This window comes from Bicyclus anynana, chromosome 22, assembly GCF_947172395.1.
Source record: "Bicyclus anynana chromosome 22, ilBicAnyn1.1, whole genome shotgun sequence".
Taxonomy (NCBI): Eukaryota; Metazoa; Arthropoda; class Insecta; order Lepidoptera; family Nymphalidae; genus Bicyclus; species Bicyclus anynana.
The window spans coordinates 8,217,870-8,233,794 of record NC_069104.1 but is presented as its reverse complement, the minus strand read 5'-3'; the positions used below and the strand labels follow the sequence as shown (position 1 = coordinate 8,233,794).

The 15,925-nt window shown below is 33.9% G+C and overlaps 2 protein-coding genes across 3 annotated transcripts; one reads left to right on the top strand and one right to left on the bottom strand.

Annotated features, from left to right (window-relative positions):
• Nucleotides 1–328: 328 nt before the first annotated feature.
• Nucleotides 329–3,717, top strand: LOC112055496 (pseudouridine-5'-phosphatase). 2 transcript variants are annotated; one of them, XM_024095634.2, is made up of 5 exons: nt 329–513; nt 689–952; nt 1,255–1,473; nt 1,724–1,953; nt 2,575–3,717. In XM_024095634.2, exons 2-5 carry the CDS (start codon nt 895–897, stop codon nt 2,749–2,751), a joined length of 684 nt encoding a protein of 227 aa, XP_023951402.2. In that variant the 5' UTR covers nt 329–513; nt 689–894; the 3' UTR covers nt 2,752–3,717. The 2 variants fall into 2 exon arrangements, with proteins under 2 accessions (XP_023951402.2, XP_023951403.2); XM_024095635.2 differs by having other exon boundaries at nt 329–952.
• A 96-nt stretch (nt 3,718–3,813) lies between these two features.
• LOC112055489 (pseudouridine-5'-phosphatase) lies at nt 3,814–7,476 on the bottom strand. The gene is made up of 4 exons (XM_024095625.2): nt 7,164–7,476; nt 6,863–7,081; nt 5,690–5,922; nt 3,814–5,408 (listed from the first exon to the last, which is right to left on the bottom strand). The coding sequence occupies exons 1-4, from the start codon at nt 7,216–7,218 to the stop codon at nt 5,232–5,234; spliced, it is 684 nt and encodes a 227-aa protein (XP_023951393.2). The 5' UTR covers nt 7,219–7,476; the 3' UTR covers nt 3,814–5,231.
• Nucleotides 7,477–15,925: the final 8,449 nt, after the last annotated feature.

The window sequence follows — 15,925 nt, the reverse complement described above, 5'->3', positions numbered from 1 at the left end:
TGTGACAACTGACAAAAGTATTTTGTATTTTTTGTTCCGATTGGTTCTGATATTTGGATATGGTTGTTTATGGTCTTCATTTGACGTCTGTGGTTATGGTCACAGATATTTTACGTACTAAACGGATTTTCATATAATTTTCATAAAAGGTAGTTTTAATATTAGCGGGTTAGCATATAGGTGTTTTGTTAATTGTTTTATTACGATAGTCGATAGTTAGGTTGCTAGTATTAATCTGTGGTTGCTACTTGCTAGCTACCGTAGGTACTTAGCAAACACATTTTTCTCGAATTCGAATGGCATACTTACCTATTTACTCCACTTCATTAGATAATTTTAAATCGCTAGGTAACCACTGTGTACCTAACACAATGGTTACCTAGCGATAAAATTAATATATCCACTATATCCTTTGTTAATTAAAATAATGTACCTATGTTTTCTTAAAGGAGCAACTGTTGAGTTTACTGCCGGCTCATATCAGCAGATTCTGCCTTCTGAACTAGTAGAATAGTAGGTAGTCACTATAATCTATCTAGTCCTAACAAACAGACAGAACTGACGTTTCAAAAGTGTTTGTAAATAATTAAAAACACCTTGGAATCAATTATGAATTGTGATGATTAAATAATTATAATATTTGTCTTCATATTATTATAGAAATTATTTGCGTGAATTGCGTTTTTAGTACGTCATGGTAGTCAGATAAGATAACAACACAGACAATTAAAACGATGAATGGCAATACGTAAACTTTAATTCAAGGCAAATATCACCTTCCTTTAGATTACATGACTTTCCATCACTTCACATGTTTTATTCGACTGAACAAGGTTGGCGTGTGTAGCGGCGGTATCTTTTTGGTAGTGAAATAAAGTTTTCTATCTCTACAAAATGGCATATTTTAAACCGGTTACTCATGTATTGTTCGATATGGATGGGTTACTACTGAGTAAGTCTATTCTTTGCTATTTTATGTGACGTTGCGTCGGCTATATAGATTTATTTATTTTTAAAACATTGATCGATATTCGTGTTTGGAATTTTAGTTAAATGTTTCATGCCTACGTACAAGTAATATTTGTCATAAAGCAAGATGCCTTGGTAATTTAAAAGCATGATAGGTAGATTGTTAGGAAATAAGAAAATGGCTGTACAAATTTTGATAAAAATTCTACGACAGTTAAATAGGTTTTTACTTACTTATTTATTTTATATAATTAATAATTTTCATTAAATCGGTCATATTTTTAGATACTGAGGACTTGTACACTATAGGATTTGAAAATATTGCATCTAGATATGGCAAAAAGTTTACATTTGAACTCAAATGCAAAATAATGGGGCAACACAGCAGAGAGTTTGCTGGCAACATTATCAAGGAGCTGGATTTACCTCTAACCGTTGATGAGTTTCTTGTGGAGACTAGAAAGATTTTCGCAGAACTATTTCCGCAGTGTAAAATTATGCCTGGTACGTAAAATAAATGAACTAAAATAGTAAATTGAATGAACTTTATATAGTTTCTGAAGTAGGTACTATCCGACGCCCTGCTTCTCCCGCTTAGATTCTGTTGCCGCCGTATGACATACATACACTGTGGAAACGTGGCTTTCCAGGGATAAAAAAAAATCCGTTAAGTAGATCCAGAGATTACTTACATCCTCTAACAAAAACAAATTAGTATGTTGAAACAAACGCGTAAGTTTCTCCTCCATTTCAGGTGTGGAAAAACTCATTAAACATTTATCCAAACACAAAATCCCAATGGGTCTAGCAACGAGCAGTAGCAAGGAGACATATGACATGAAAATAACCCGGCATCAGGAGTTCTTCAAGTTGCTGCCGTACAAGACGTATGGTTCGGATCCTGACGTGCATAGAGGGAAACCGAATCCCGATATATTTTTGGTTGCAGCTGCTAAATTTCCCCAGAAACCAGCTCCTGAGACCGTAAGATTGTATGACGTATCTTGATGTAGCATAATGTACTGGGTTTTCATATAAAAGTCAACAGGAGTACCTATAAAGTAGGTACTACCTACAATAGGTAGTCTGTCAGTATTATATTTCAGCTTATTTTAATTGAGCCAGAACCAATTAAAATATCCTCCTAGGACCTCATTCAAAGCCTCTTAAGCCTATCTTCTTCTTTCTTTTATGATGAAATGGATGCTTCTATCTGTCTATTTACTTCCATGTCTACACCCTATGCATTGGAGGCAGCGTGAGAAAGTAGTGACGTAGGTATTTTGAATGTGTGACTTTGGCGGGAAAATCGTAGAAACCTATTTAATGCATTTGGTTTAATAATTAAGTTGCACAAGTGAAGTGGAGATTGAACAAGAGTGTTAATTGTTGTTATTTTAAATTAATGTTAGTGATTAATTCGATTTTCTCAACGAAAAATTTTAGGAAGGTTGCCTTCGCCTTGCTTAAGCATGACACGACCTGACTGCTAACGACGAACGATGGACTATATTTGACCACTTACGCCCTAATAGGACAAATTATTGGATAAAAATTATACTACTTGATGACTGGCTAAATGTATTGTTTATGTATTATGTGCAGTGTTTGGTGTTCGAAGATTCATTGAACGGCGTAAAAGCAGCAGTAGCGGCCGGCATGCAAGTAGTGATGGTCCCGGATCCTCGCTTCGATCGCAGTTTGGCGCCACAAGCGACGCTCATTCTAGACTCTATGGAAGATTTCCGTCCAGAAATATTTGGATTGCCTCGATTTTATTGACACTGTTAAAGCCCTTTCACACTGGCGTTTTACAAGCGTGCGTAGGGATGACGGTGCTAGCTATTTGCTTAACTCGATCGCTTTCCGTAAAATTTAGGCCAATGAACTTGTTTGTAATATAACGGTTTTTTTAGAAAAATAGTTAAGCTATTTGAGAATTAAACAAACGTGATTATTGCCCTCATTCATGAGCTTAGTCACAAGTGAAGTGAACACGGCCAGAACCAGCTTATAACTAAGAGCCCCGTATGCTTTCTGAACTAGTCGGTCATACTCTGACGTTGTATCATGTGAGTTTTAGCAGTGTTTCATAATAAATTAATAAATATGCTATTATATATTTTTTGTGTCACCTAATGAAGTTGTAGTGCCAAACGTAGATCAAAAATACTAATGACTAATGTAATACACGCAGGCTCGGTTGAAAAAATGATGCGTAATCGAATGTTATGAGTTATTTTGTTGTTTAAAATAAAAACCACAGAATTTGTTTGGTGTTAAACAATTTTTCATAGAAGATGGTTTCTTTTAAAAAGCTTATTTACCTTAATTATCTTTTAAATATGAGATATACCTATTTGAGCTATTGAGGTTTCTTTTAAGTCACTCGATGAAATTAAAATGTATAACAGAATCGGAAATAAACACTTTCAAAGAGATCGAGTTAGCAAATCACGCTTACAACGGTCAAGATCAAGACATAAACCGCGAACATTACATGCTAGTGTGAAGGAGTTTTACTCTGTTAATTCAGGAATAGACCAAGGTTGTGGTTTTGTTTTTATTAACTGTAGTTCTTTAGTTATAGCATGACCAGACAATAAAAAACCTGGATGGTGCCACGAGTACTAATAACATAGGCTAGGGAAATTAGTTCCATTTTATTCCGCAACAAGACGAGGTTTTTACTTTTTCTGGCAGGAAATACCTACTAATAGCAATATCGATAGTTGTTAAAATATTATTTTGTGGATACGTTTAGTCATTTAAGTTGTTAATTTGAATCTCAGGATATTTTAAAATATTCTCGAATTATGTGTAAGAGTAGGTAAATAACTCCTGTATTTTTTAATATTTTTTATTAGGAAAAAATGTTAATTTTAGTAGCTTTTGTTGTTATGTGTTGTTTGTACATGTTTTATTGTTAATGATAATGTTTGTTATGAAAAGATATTGATTTTAGCTAGGTATAATATTATTTTATTTTTGGTTTATTATTAAAAATGTATTGAATTTATACATACATACTTTCTAACTAATCTCTTTGAGGGATTGATACATAATGATACAATCAAAACAATAATGCTTCAAACATTATTTCAGTGTTGCCAGTGTGGTTGTAATTGAAATTCTAAAAAATCGAATTCATTTTAAAGTTATCCATAATTATTGTAAAATGAAATTAAGTCATTTTTCCACATTGTCCGCCTCAGATTTGATGCGCTCGGGCCCCATCTAGTATAAAATATCATTGAGGACAGGTTTAAAATATAAGAAAATTTAGGTTTAAATCTTAATCCATGTTTATAAATATGGCCATACTATGTGTACAATTTCACTAACTTAAGCAACGACAAAATCGCATTGTTACGGCGTTTGTGCTGTATTTAAAGGCTTGTTGTGAAGGGGCCCATATACAAAAGGTTAAAATGTACCATAAAATAGGTTAGTTGACTCATATCAAATTTAATCTAAACAATAATAATTTCGTGTAGTACGTGGAATAAGGGTCCAAAATATATCTATATCAATTAATAAAAGTTAAGGATTTCAAAACTTAATTTTAAATAATTATTTTTTCAAATTGTCCATCAAACGTCAAAAATGCTGTCATCCATTTTGGGACGGTACTAACACACACACACTCTTGATGATAATCGTCGAACGGTTGAAATAGACTGTCATGGCCGACAGGCGTTTTGGCTCTTATTGTTAAAAACATATTTAAAAACTAAAATTTTCTTAACACATCTCAAAAAATTATTTAAATAATAAAAACTAGTCTAGTAGAACGTTAATGAACTATTTAAGGCCATTTAAAAAAGTGTCAACTAGCCTATTATGCTAGAATATTATTATTAAGTTATGCAAAAGGGCCTTTATTCAAAATGCTGCAAAATTATGCTAAACAATTTTATCAAGTAATTCAACAATCATTATGTCATTGACTTAAGTTATTTACATAATCGTTATTATAATCAACTGTCTTAGAAGTGTATTGCAATTTATTAAAATAACATAAATTAATTCTAATTGCAATGACAACAAAAAACGTATAGATACTTAAGTAAAGAGATTTAATAACAGGCACTATTCAATACTATACACTATGAGTCCTTTTGTAGTCTCCTGCCAATCTGCATTAGAGCAGTTTGGTGGGTCTAAGTTCCATATCCCTTTTACTATATGGAGGGATGCCTGGTTTTGCAGTGGGCCATTAGAAAAGATTGATAATAATATTATGCTTATTTCCAGCATGTTCATTCATAAGCTGGAAGACCAAACAACTCAGGTTGGAATTCCTCCAAAGAGTTAAGTACTAAAGTGGCGTTTTTCAAAAGTTTTTTGTCTATCCGAGGGTCTGGAACTGCTACCACTTGCATGTTAGCTGCACAGGCAGCTTTCACTCCATTCACAGCATCTTCAAGGACTAGGCACTGAAAACGATACATTATTTTCTTTTAACATAAAATAATTAGTAATTAAAAATTTCATTTTTTTTAACAAGTTAGCCCTTGACTACAATCTTACCTGATGGTAAGGGATGATGCAATCTAAGATTGAAGCGGGCAAACTTGTTAGGAGGATGAAAATCTACACCCCTTTAGGTTTCTACAGGACATCGCACCGGAACACTAAATCATTTGGCGCATAAAATAAGTAAAAATATTTGAACCATACACAAAGAAAGATTAACAGTTTTAATTATTTAACTTACATCTTCTGGTTTTGGCTTATCAGGAAACCTAGAGGCGCAGACAAGAAATATAGCAGGGTCAGGTTTGCCCTTAGTCACTTCAGGGTCTGAGGAGCCCATTGTAACATGGTGGAAGTACTTTAAGAAAGCCTGGTGATTTTGCATCTTCATGTTGACACTCTCTTGACTGGAACTTGTTGCCATAGCAATAGGCACTCCATTGTTGTAAAGATGTTCTACTAGCCTTTCAGCTCCTAGAAACATTGTAACATAACCATTGTACTGATTTTTCTAAAAATCTAAAAGCCTGTGTATGTATTTACATAGTGAGTTATTGAATGAATAAATAGGACCAAATAAAAAGTCTATCTTAGGATGTAGGACAAGGTACAGATATCCCAATAATATATTGGTCAAATTTAAAAGATATAATGGCAAATATTCTTTTAAAAAAATAACAGGTTATTAGGTGGATGGAATCTTAAACCTAATTTGATTTTGGCCTTTAAACAGTTTAGCAATAAACTAACAAATGCCAAGCAATGTGAGATGTAAAGATGAATTAAAAACCCTAGGATTTTCTGTGATTTTACCTCTACAGAACATACCCATGAGATTAGCTATCTCATGGGTTTATTAGTTTATTTTTTTAAATTAATTTTATAACCTCTATCTCATATTAATTATTTCTTTATATTTACTAGCATTTTTTGAAAAGTCAGACAGATTTATAAATGGAGATTTAGTGCCTACATAAATCAATTATTTATTCTCTTTTATAATGAACTGCTGCAAGCATCGCCTGTGTCTATTCAGCACTGGCGTTACTTGGTAGAACAGCCTCATTGGTTAGGCAATGTGGCTTCGGATCACATTTCTTGCTACTTAGATATTTTCAGTAAAATTCCCCAGCCTGGAGTAAGTCGTTGGTGTTACATCCTTGTACTTCGGACAGCATCAGTCCTGTGATTATCATATTTAACTTTATGACCCTAAGCTCGCCAAGCTGCATTGGTGCAGTTAGCTGGGTCTGAGGTCCTCTCCCCATGAGGTCCCCTATCCCCTTTCCTGTCAGGAGTGAGGACTGATGCTATAGTGCATTAAAAAAGGAAAAAATCTAATGCTTGCTAGTTAAGATAACAGGAATAGCAGTACAGATCATACATAATTATGAGTATGAGTAAATTTACCCACCTGGCATTAAATGTACATGTTGAAACACGATCTCGTAAACTTTTTGGCATTCGCCCATAAACTCCTCCTTAGTTAAAGGCAAATCTAACGCGTTTATAATTTTAGACGCGCATTCGTGGCCCTGAAACCCCAGTATTGAAGATTTTATCTCCCACGTAAAACATTTTCCGTATTTTGCACATACCCTTTCAAATGCCTCAGTGTATAACCTCTCTGAATCTGGAATTAAAACAATTTAGAAAATAAATCAAGTACCTATAACATTAACAATCACACAGTAGCACTTAATAATAAATATTACCTATTAGAAGACCGTCTAAATCAAAAAGTACATGCGTAACTTTTTTGTAAGACATTTTATTGGGAGACGTTGTTTCTATCGCAATATTATATTTGTATGAACAATTCCCAAGATCTATTTAGAAAATGTTTAAGTTTATGATAATTTATATTTTCTTTGGTTACAATACACTTATTGAAGTTATGGTTCAACGTCGTAATATTCTTTGATTTTTGCGTTAAATAAATGCGAACAGGTAATACTTGTTCTTGTTTTTCAATGGGAAAAGGAAAATCGAGGGAAATCGAAATTCGATTCGATTACCTATTTTGAATTTTGAATTACGAAACGAGATGTCAGGTAATGATGACATTGACTTTGTCAAAAGTGAAGTCCGTGATTCGAAGCTAAACAGTGTAGACAGAGAAAAGGACAACATTTTAGGATTGCTTTGCAAACTTGTTCAGCAACAACAACGAGCTTGAAAAACAGCACGCGTCTGGACTTAACGAAAGTAAAGAGAAGGCAAATAACGATTTGCCTTCTCTTTGGCTTCTAAAATAAATGGTATTTAATTTTGAACAAAAACTTATGGAATGAGTATAATGAGGAAGTCTGAAAGTGGCGCCAGCGACAGGAAAATTGAGGTGAATTAATATATTTGGTCTGTGGGATGGGAGTATAAGGTTAGTTTTGTAATGGTATGGACCTGCTGTAATGCGGAGGTATATAAATAATATCGCCAGAAGAATTTTGAAATTGCAAGTAAAAAGACACAAGAGAAGAGCAAGTGCAAAAAAGAGATGGTTGGTTGTGTGTGTGTAAGAGGACATGTCTGTGGATTGGATGAAGGGAGTGGATGATGAGTTGACGAGTAGGAAATATAGGTGAATGAGCCATTTAGATATTTTGCCAACCTCAATTAAGTGGCATAAGGTAAAGGAGATGATGATGAATTTATGATGTTGAGCTAATGTGATGGATGTAATCAATTCGTCTATTTCTTTTTTTGTCTACGCTTATAGACACAATCAGTACTTTTTTATACAGTGGCATTACAGCTCTGAGTTCTAGGTTACACAATTGATATATTACTGCTATACTTTATCACATTTTAATTACCAATGATAATTTTATACTATAGATTGGTCACGTCCCTACAAAATCACCGCAAAAAGTGATCCGACTAAAAGGCTATAAAACTGAGCGCACCTATACACAATTTTGTCTTTAATTTCATTATATATTTATGTATATTATAGTTTTTACTCTTCCTTAACACACAACTCGACATTTTAGACGATATTTAGGTATTATTTGTTTAAATAACGTTCGTTGTTGACCACAACTAACATTGAGATGTGGAAATTTCCTCTTTTGAGCGCCTCATTTATTTTCATGACCTAGTAACACATCTAACAGTATTTAACATCATTGGTAATTACTATATTAAAGTTTAATATATAAATTAAAAAAGACATTGTTGATTAGTATTTTTTTTAAATGATTATACTACACTTTTCCATGGAGTGAATGCTTATTTCTACATATTGCATTTCAAAACCGCCAGGCGTTTATGATGTTAAAATAATGAGGTTATCAGGTATGCAGATTGCGGATGCTAATGTAGCTCAGACCAATTATTGTATAGGACCTGCCTCTCTAGACGTTACTTTTCTGTCAAAGTATATGATCAAAGATCTAATGCGATTACAAAAACTGTCTCTACACAATCGATGTTAAATAGTTGTAATCGTGTTCGTCGGTTAAAGAGCTCCGTTAAAATTCCTTTTTGTATAATTGAATTGGGTAAAAAACGGGCAAAAACTTCTAGTTTAGTATAAGATATATGCAAAATCTAAGCTTGTTTTCCTCAGAAAATGACAGACAATTTTGTTCGTGACTATGAGTGCTATACAGGTCCTTCTATAATTGGTCTGAGTAATGTAGGTATTATAATTAGACCCTTAGAGCAGTAAAGTCTCAATCAGCTGCCGACCAGCGCGGAAATGAAGTCATGATTTATATGTATTAAGTTCCATACAGCATTCTTTTTAAATAATAAAAAAAAATCTGTCTATAGCATGTTCTCAGTCTCGAGGATGAAATGAATGGTTTCATAAAACCAAAAATAAATTTAATGATTTGAAATGAAAAGAAAATTCGGTAAATAGGTAAGGGCCCAATACAGGCTCAGGCTCTTAAGGCAGTGACGTGCACGTCACAGATGCATTGCTTATGCTTACTCTGAATTTTAGACTAATAATCTATAGACCCGCAACACCTATACTCCGCGCCACGAAACGAGTCCTGTAGACGCAGCGCTAATGTCATATAGGCGCTCGTTGTTATTTGGTAATGATGGTCGTATTGTCATTTGTTTATGGCGCTGTCAATTTTAGTTCACGTTTTAGACCGCTGGACTTCATTGGTGGAGCGGAGTTTAATTATTTTTCACTCCAAACGTAAGCCACTTCTGTGACTATGTGAGTGTGCGAGCTAAGTTAAACCTATATATACTCTCCGACACGCACACAAGCGTACTTATCGTAGCGTAGTGATGCGTCAAGGGCTCTCATTTCGGGGCACATAAAATGGCTTACGAATCCTAACACTATCTGTGTATCTATGCCCTGAATATTTTATTAGTTATCTATGGATTTGGAGGGAATTTCCTATTTTGTACAGTACCTACCCTTAGCTAAAAACCTTGTGTACGCCACTGTTTATAGGGAATTTGAAGCTAAGACCCACCACTCCGCTCGATCACGGTTACTATTATACCTATTAATAAAATATGAGTAGCTTTAATAATGCTTACTATTGGCATAATTATTTTTACTTCGAATTAATTGATATAGATATCCTCTTTTTGTCGGTAGTTTCTATTTTTTAAATGTCATACCGAACTTTAATAAATGCGAAACATAAATTTAAAAATATATTAAAAGTATTTTCGATAGATTCACTTTTTATCGACAAGTCACAATCGAGTGACCTTAGTAAAATATTGATACCTTTTTGGACCACCCAGTAAACTATAGGCTTTGATATTTATACATACGAGTATAATAATATGTACGTCTAGATTCCCTTAAAAATAATAACTAATATTTTGTTTTTTAGGGTCAAACCGGCAATTCTTTGTCGATAGAGATTTAAAAAAATGTATCTCCGTTTATTTGATTGTATATGGTCCACCGGACACTTTTAAAAGATCTGAAAATCGGTAGAGATTTTTCAATGTACCTACTTCCTTTTAGAAGGAAGCTACTTTCGTTTACCTGTGATGGATGCGAACCTACGCCCTCCAAATCAAAGGCAGGAGGTCCACTGGTCGAGCACTTCTATAATCAAAGAATACCCATAATTGAAAATAGAAATGATATGACAGAGATGAAAAGAAATGATAGAGATGAAAATATTATTAAAACCTCTTTATGATATTAGTATTTGATATCAGAGGTAAAGTTTGTGGTATTAGGTGATTACCTAATACCTGGCTCCACCGAACCGATTTTGAAAGCTACGTTATTTGCAAGTGTCTATAATATCATACCACCGTATTCTAACTAAAACGGGAACTAGGCGGGTGAATGTCTAATAAAAAATATTATACATACTCTTTTAATAGATATGTGTTCAATAAATCTTCATTAGATGTATATTTTTGCACTAGTGATGTAGGTAGTTCTCACGAGCTACATTGGATTTTTTATAATTTATGATGTAATAGGTATAAATAAAGCGATTGGCGTCGGACATTATTTTGAAAGCTTAGCTATTACGCTTATTTTTATTGAATTATTATTATTAATAGCTATACAAAATATCGAAGCGTATCATAAAAGTTGTAAATGTTTTTAATTAACTTATCCACATATAATTAATAAAGCCTCAAAAGCTCAACGGTAAGTGCGGTTGGACTCATCACCGAGGGGTGGTGGTTCGATCATCACCCCGTTGGTCTATTGTCGTGCTTACTCTTAGCACAGTCTTTCCCGACTAGTTGGAGGGGAATGGGAATACTGGCCATATTATAAAATATATGGCAAATGTTCTTTAATAAATAAATAAATAAAAAGAAATCTTCTGTACGAGGTACCCACCTACGTGTTTTGTCACTCACGTCTGCTCACGTCCTCCTAAACGGCTGGACCGATTTTGATGAAATTTTGTGTAAGTATAAAAACATATTTTTTATAGGTTCCTGGATGGTTTGAAAATATAATTGGACACGGTAAGCGACGCGGTTATCGGGAAAAATTCTAAAGCGCCGGGTCAGTGCTAACATGCATAAAGTGGTTAAGAGTATGAACTAAATTTTTTTTGGATTGTCCTAAACTTATATTTATCATCATCATCATCATTAACAACTCATATTCGGCTCACTGTTGAGCACCAGTCTCCTTTTAGAATGAGAGGTGTTTTGCCTTAGACCACCACGCTGGCAGACTTCCACACACCTAGAGAATTGTTAAGGAGGTTTTCTCACGATGTTTTTCCTTCACCGTTTGAGACAAGTGATATTTAATTTCTTAAAATGCACCTGAAAAGTTGGAGGTGGGAAGCTTGGCTTTGTAGTAAGTATGCCGTTTATACAGACTGATAATGATGCTGATGAAATAAAGGTTTATAATTATAATCATGGACGTGCATAGCAACTAGATTTACATTCAATGCTTCTGTAGTTATAATGTTAAACACCGTATAAACTATCTAATTAATAATCGTTACATTCACAGAACTTAATACGCACTGCCGACACTTGATCCATGCTTCATTGAGTAAGTGGGTTTTATTGCTAGCTAGCAAGAAATAGCAGTGATTCCATACTTATCGCGATATTGTAATTTGTACCTAAGAAAGAGTATAATCTACTCGTAAAATATATGAAGAGGTAAAGTTTGAGGGCGTAAAGGGTGTAGTGTCAGGATCTACTGAATTCTTTTACCAATAGAAGTTACGTTATTTGTGAGTGTCATAGGCTGTATTTTATCCATGTATTCTCATGAGAATAGGAACTACGCGGGTGAAACTGCGGGCGTTGATAGTTTTATATAAGTCGGTACAGGATACCTACCTGGAAAATAAATGTATAACTGATTTTAAAAGGAGTGAGGGATTTTAGGATTTAGCTTTGTAAGGAATTCTGATATGTTAGTTTTCCGTTTTCATTTCTTTTCTATCTATACTCTACACTTATAATAAAACTGGTCAAATTCATACATTAATTCGCAATTTGAGATTTTACTTATACCATTTGTGACAACAAACGTTAGCGTGGCATAACGGACGACAGCGCCATCTAGAATCTATACTTATAATACGAATTCTGTACATTACGAAGTCGGTACAGGATACCTACCTACATTAACTATGTTAACTATACTGAAAATAAAAGTATAATTGATTTTAAAAGGAGTCAGGGATTTTAGGATTTAGCTTTGTAGAGAATTCTGATATGCAGGTTTTCCATTTTCATTTCTTTCCTATCTATTTCTATCTTCTATACTTATAATAAAACTGGTCAAATTCATACATTAATTCGCAATTTGAGACTTTACTTATACCATTTGTGACAACAAACGTTAGCGTTTCATAACGGACGACAGCGCCATCTAGAATCTATACTTATAATACGAATTCTGTACATTTTGTACATTCTGTATATTGAAGATATTTGTTGGGGGGGCATTATATAATCAATACTGAAGCTAAAAATATTTTTTTTCGATTTTTGTCTGTATGTCTGTCTGTCCGTGTTTTTTTGTTATTCGGGCATCAGGCTGAAACTACTGAATGAATTCAAATGAAATTTGGCACGGTTTAAGACCATAATAAGGAGAAGGTTATAGGATACTTTTTATTGAGAAAATAAAAAGAAGGCGGTGAAATAGGGGTCGAAAGTTTGTATGGAAAGTCCTTCATTTTTAGAGTTACAGTTAAGAATTTTCAAATCGGACCAGTAGTTCCTGAGATTAACGTGTTTAAGCAAACAAATAGACAAACTATTCAGCTTTATAATATTACGAGTACCTAGTATATATTAGTTTCTAGATCTACCAGCAATATACGGTCATGGTATACTTAACAAAAATAAAAATATTAAAAAAGCATAAATATGTAAGAAGTTACATAAATTAAACAGAATAGTTCGTTATGTCACAATATTAGCAGTTTTATCAAACGATTCTTGTTTTATTAATGCTTTTAAAGACGATATAAATGTTATTTTTTTCTCCCTACCTACAGCTGATAACTCTCGGCTAAGTTTAATGACTTCAATATCAACTAATAATATGTTTGTTTCCTTACGGTAATAGGGATCTGTATATATATCCAATATCCCAGTGGATATGATCTCTGCCTCCGATTCCGGAGGGTGTGGGTTCGAATCCAGTCCGGAGTATGCACGTCCAACTTTATTTAACTTTATTTATTTAAATGTCTCAAACGGTGAAGGAAAAACATCGTGAGGAAACCTGCGTAACAGAGAATTTTCTTAATTCTCTGCGTGTGTGAGGTCTGCCAATCCGCATTCGCATTGGGTGGACTATTGGCCTAAACCCTCTCATTCTCAGAGGAGACTCGAGCTCAGCAGTGAGCCGAATATGGTGATTTATATATCCGATATTTCTTTTTTATTCTTTACAAGTTAGCCCTTGACTACAATTTCACCTGATGGTAAGTGATGATGCAATCTAAGACGGAAAGGGGTTTAACTTGTTTAGTATATATCAGTATTAGTAAAGATATTGTGTGATGGTGAGAACAAACGTCTAGCTGAGGTTATTGTGCCGCGTTTGGCATTTCGCGATTCATTAAAATCATTATTTTAATTTTAGAAGAAAACTAATAAAAGTTAAAGTTTAAAGCCTCAATAGCTCAACGGTAAGAGCGGTCGGATTCATCACCGAGGGGCGGTGGTTCAATCCTCACCCCGTTGGTGTCTATTGTCGAACCCACTCCTAGCACAGTCTTTTCCGACTAGGAGGGAGGATGGATTGGAGGGGAATGGGAATATTGGTCATATTTTAAGATATATGGCAAATATCCTTTTTTTTTTTAAAAAAAAAACCAAATGTATAGTGTTGATATTTCGAAATAAAACCGCCGTTATAACTAAATAAATAAAATTTGAATCCAATTTCAAAATATAATTTCTTAATTAACATAATGAATACGCGGACAAAACCGCGTGAGGGAGCGAGTAAGAAGTAAGATGGAAAAAATGATCTACAAAAAAGGGACAATATTTAACAAGCAATTGATCTTATAAAGGCACACGCGCACGGCCTTGATCTACAATATTTTTGTCGGGCCCTTACATTTAATTTTATTGGACATCAAAGAAAGTAATTTAAGTACACTAGCCGAAGCCCCGCGGTTCCACCCGCGTAGTTCACGTTTCTGTGAGAATAAGGAGGTAAACTATAGCTTATGGCACTCACAAATTACGTGACTTTCTAGTGGTAAAAGAATTTTCAAAATCGGTTCAGTAGATCTAGAGATTACCCCCTACAATACCACAAACTTTACCTCTTTAAAATATTAGTATAGATATAAATTATTAGCGAATGCCCACGACTTGGTGAACGTGAAATTCAGTAATAAATCCTGCGGGAACTTTGGCTTTTCCGGAATTAAAAGTAGCTCAACAACAACTCCTCTGTGTTCCAACGAAAGTCCTATTATAATCGGTTCAGCCGTACTAGCCCAGTCCAGATAAAAAGATAATGAGACAGATAGACAGAAAAATCTTAAATTATTTAAGTTATTTAAGTTTTTTTTTATTATGTTAGTTAATATCGTGTAAATAATAATTAACGTATAATATATTTATGTGTAAATAACTATAATTTTAGTTACATTACACAATACATACAAATTTTTTAAAAGGTTTTTGTTTGTCTGTCTTTTTGTCTCTCAAACAGCTGAGCAGATTTTAATGGGACTCTCAGTGGAATATAGAGGAGGTTGTTGAGCAACGTATACGTTACTTATTATTCCGAAAAATCCAAGGTTCCCGCGGGATTTGTGCAAACTGAATTTTACGTTGTCTATTATTTACATTATAATCGTTTGAGAAAATCCAGTTATTTTGATAACACAATACAGGTACTTCAATTTTATTTAGATACTAGTAGAGGCCGCGCGGTTTCACCCGTGTGGTTCCCGTGTTCCGTAAAATATGGGGATAAAATATAGCCTATAGCAATCGGGGATAGTGTAGCTTCCCAAAGTGAAATAATTTTTCAAATTGTTTCTTATCAGTAGTTTCAGAGCCTATTCGATGCAAACAAACTAACAATTCTTTTAATGATTCAGAAATCCATGTAAGCTTTCAACCCCTACTTCACTACCATGAGGGTTGCATATTAAAATTTTTTGAATCATATTTCGTATTTTTTATGATTATTTAAATTTAAAACTGCAACTCTAAAAATGAAGGACTTTCCATGCAAACTTTCAACCCCACTTTTTTTTCTATGTTCATTCTATTTTTAATTTGGGGTCAAAATGTTCTTTATGTTTTGCTCCAAGGTCCCATTTATCATAATACCAAAATTCACCTTGATCGGTTCAGCCGTGAAAAGGTAACAGACAGACAGACTTACTTTTACATTTATAATATTAAGTATAGCTATAATATGTATTAATGTATTGATGGTCGATTGGTATCCAAATGTCTAAGATCCACAGTTAGCTCGTAGATGTAGAGCATGAAATGGTTCAGCAAGAAGTAGCGAGATAATATATAGGGGCGATCGTCTCGCGGA

Coding starts and splice junctions, on each gene's coding strand:
- LOC112055496 (XM_024095634.2), top strand. CDS start 895: ATGGCATATTTTAAACCGGTTACTCATGTATTGTTCGATATGGATGGG. Junction 1,474..1,723: donor GCAGTGTAAAATTATGCCTG/GTACGTAAAATA, acceptor CCTCCATTTCAG/GTGTGGAAAAACTCATTAAA. Junction 1,954..2,574: donor AGAAACCAGCTCCTGAGACC/GTAAGATTGTAT, acceptor TATTATGTGCAG/TGTTTGGTGTTCGAAGATTC.
- LOC112055489 (XM_024095625.2), bottom strand. CDS start 7,218: ATGTCTTACAAAAAAGTTACGCATGTACTTTTTGATTTAGACGGTCTT. Junction 5,923..6,862: donor ACATGTACATTTAATGCCAG/GTGGGTAAATTT, acceptor CAATGTTTCTAG/GAGCTGAAAGGCTAGTAGAA. Junction 5,409..5,689: donor ATAAGCCAAAACCAGAAGAT/GTAAGTTAAATA, acceptor TATCGTTTTCAG/TGCCTAGTCCTTGAAGATGC.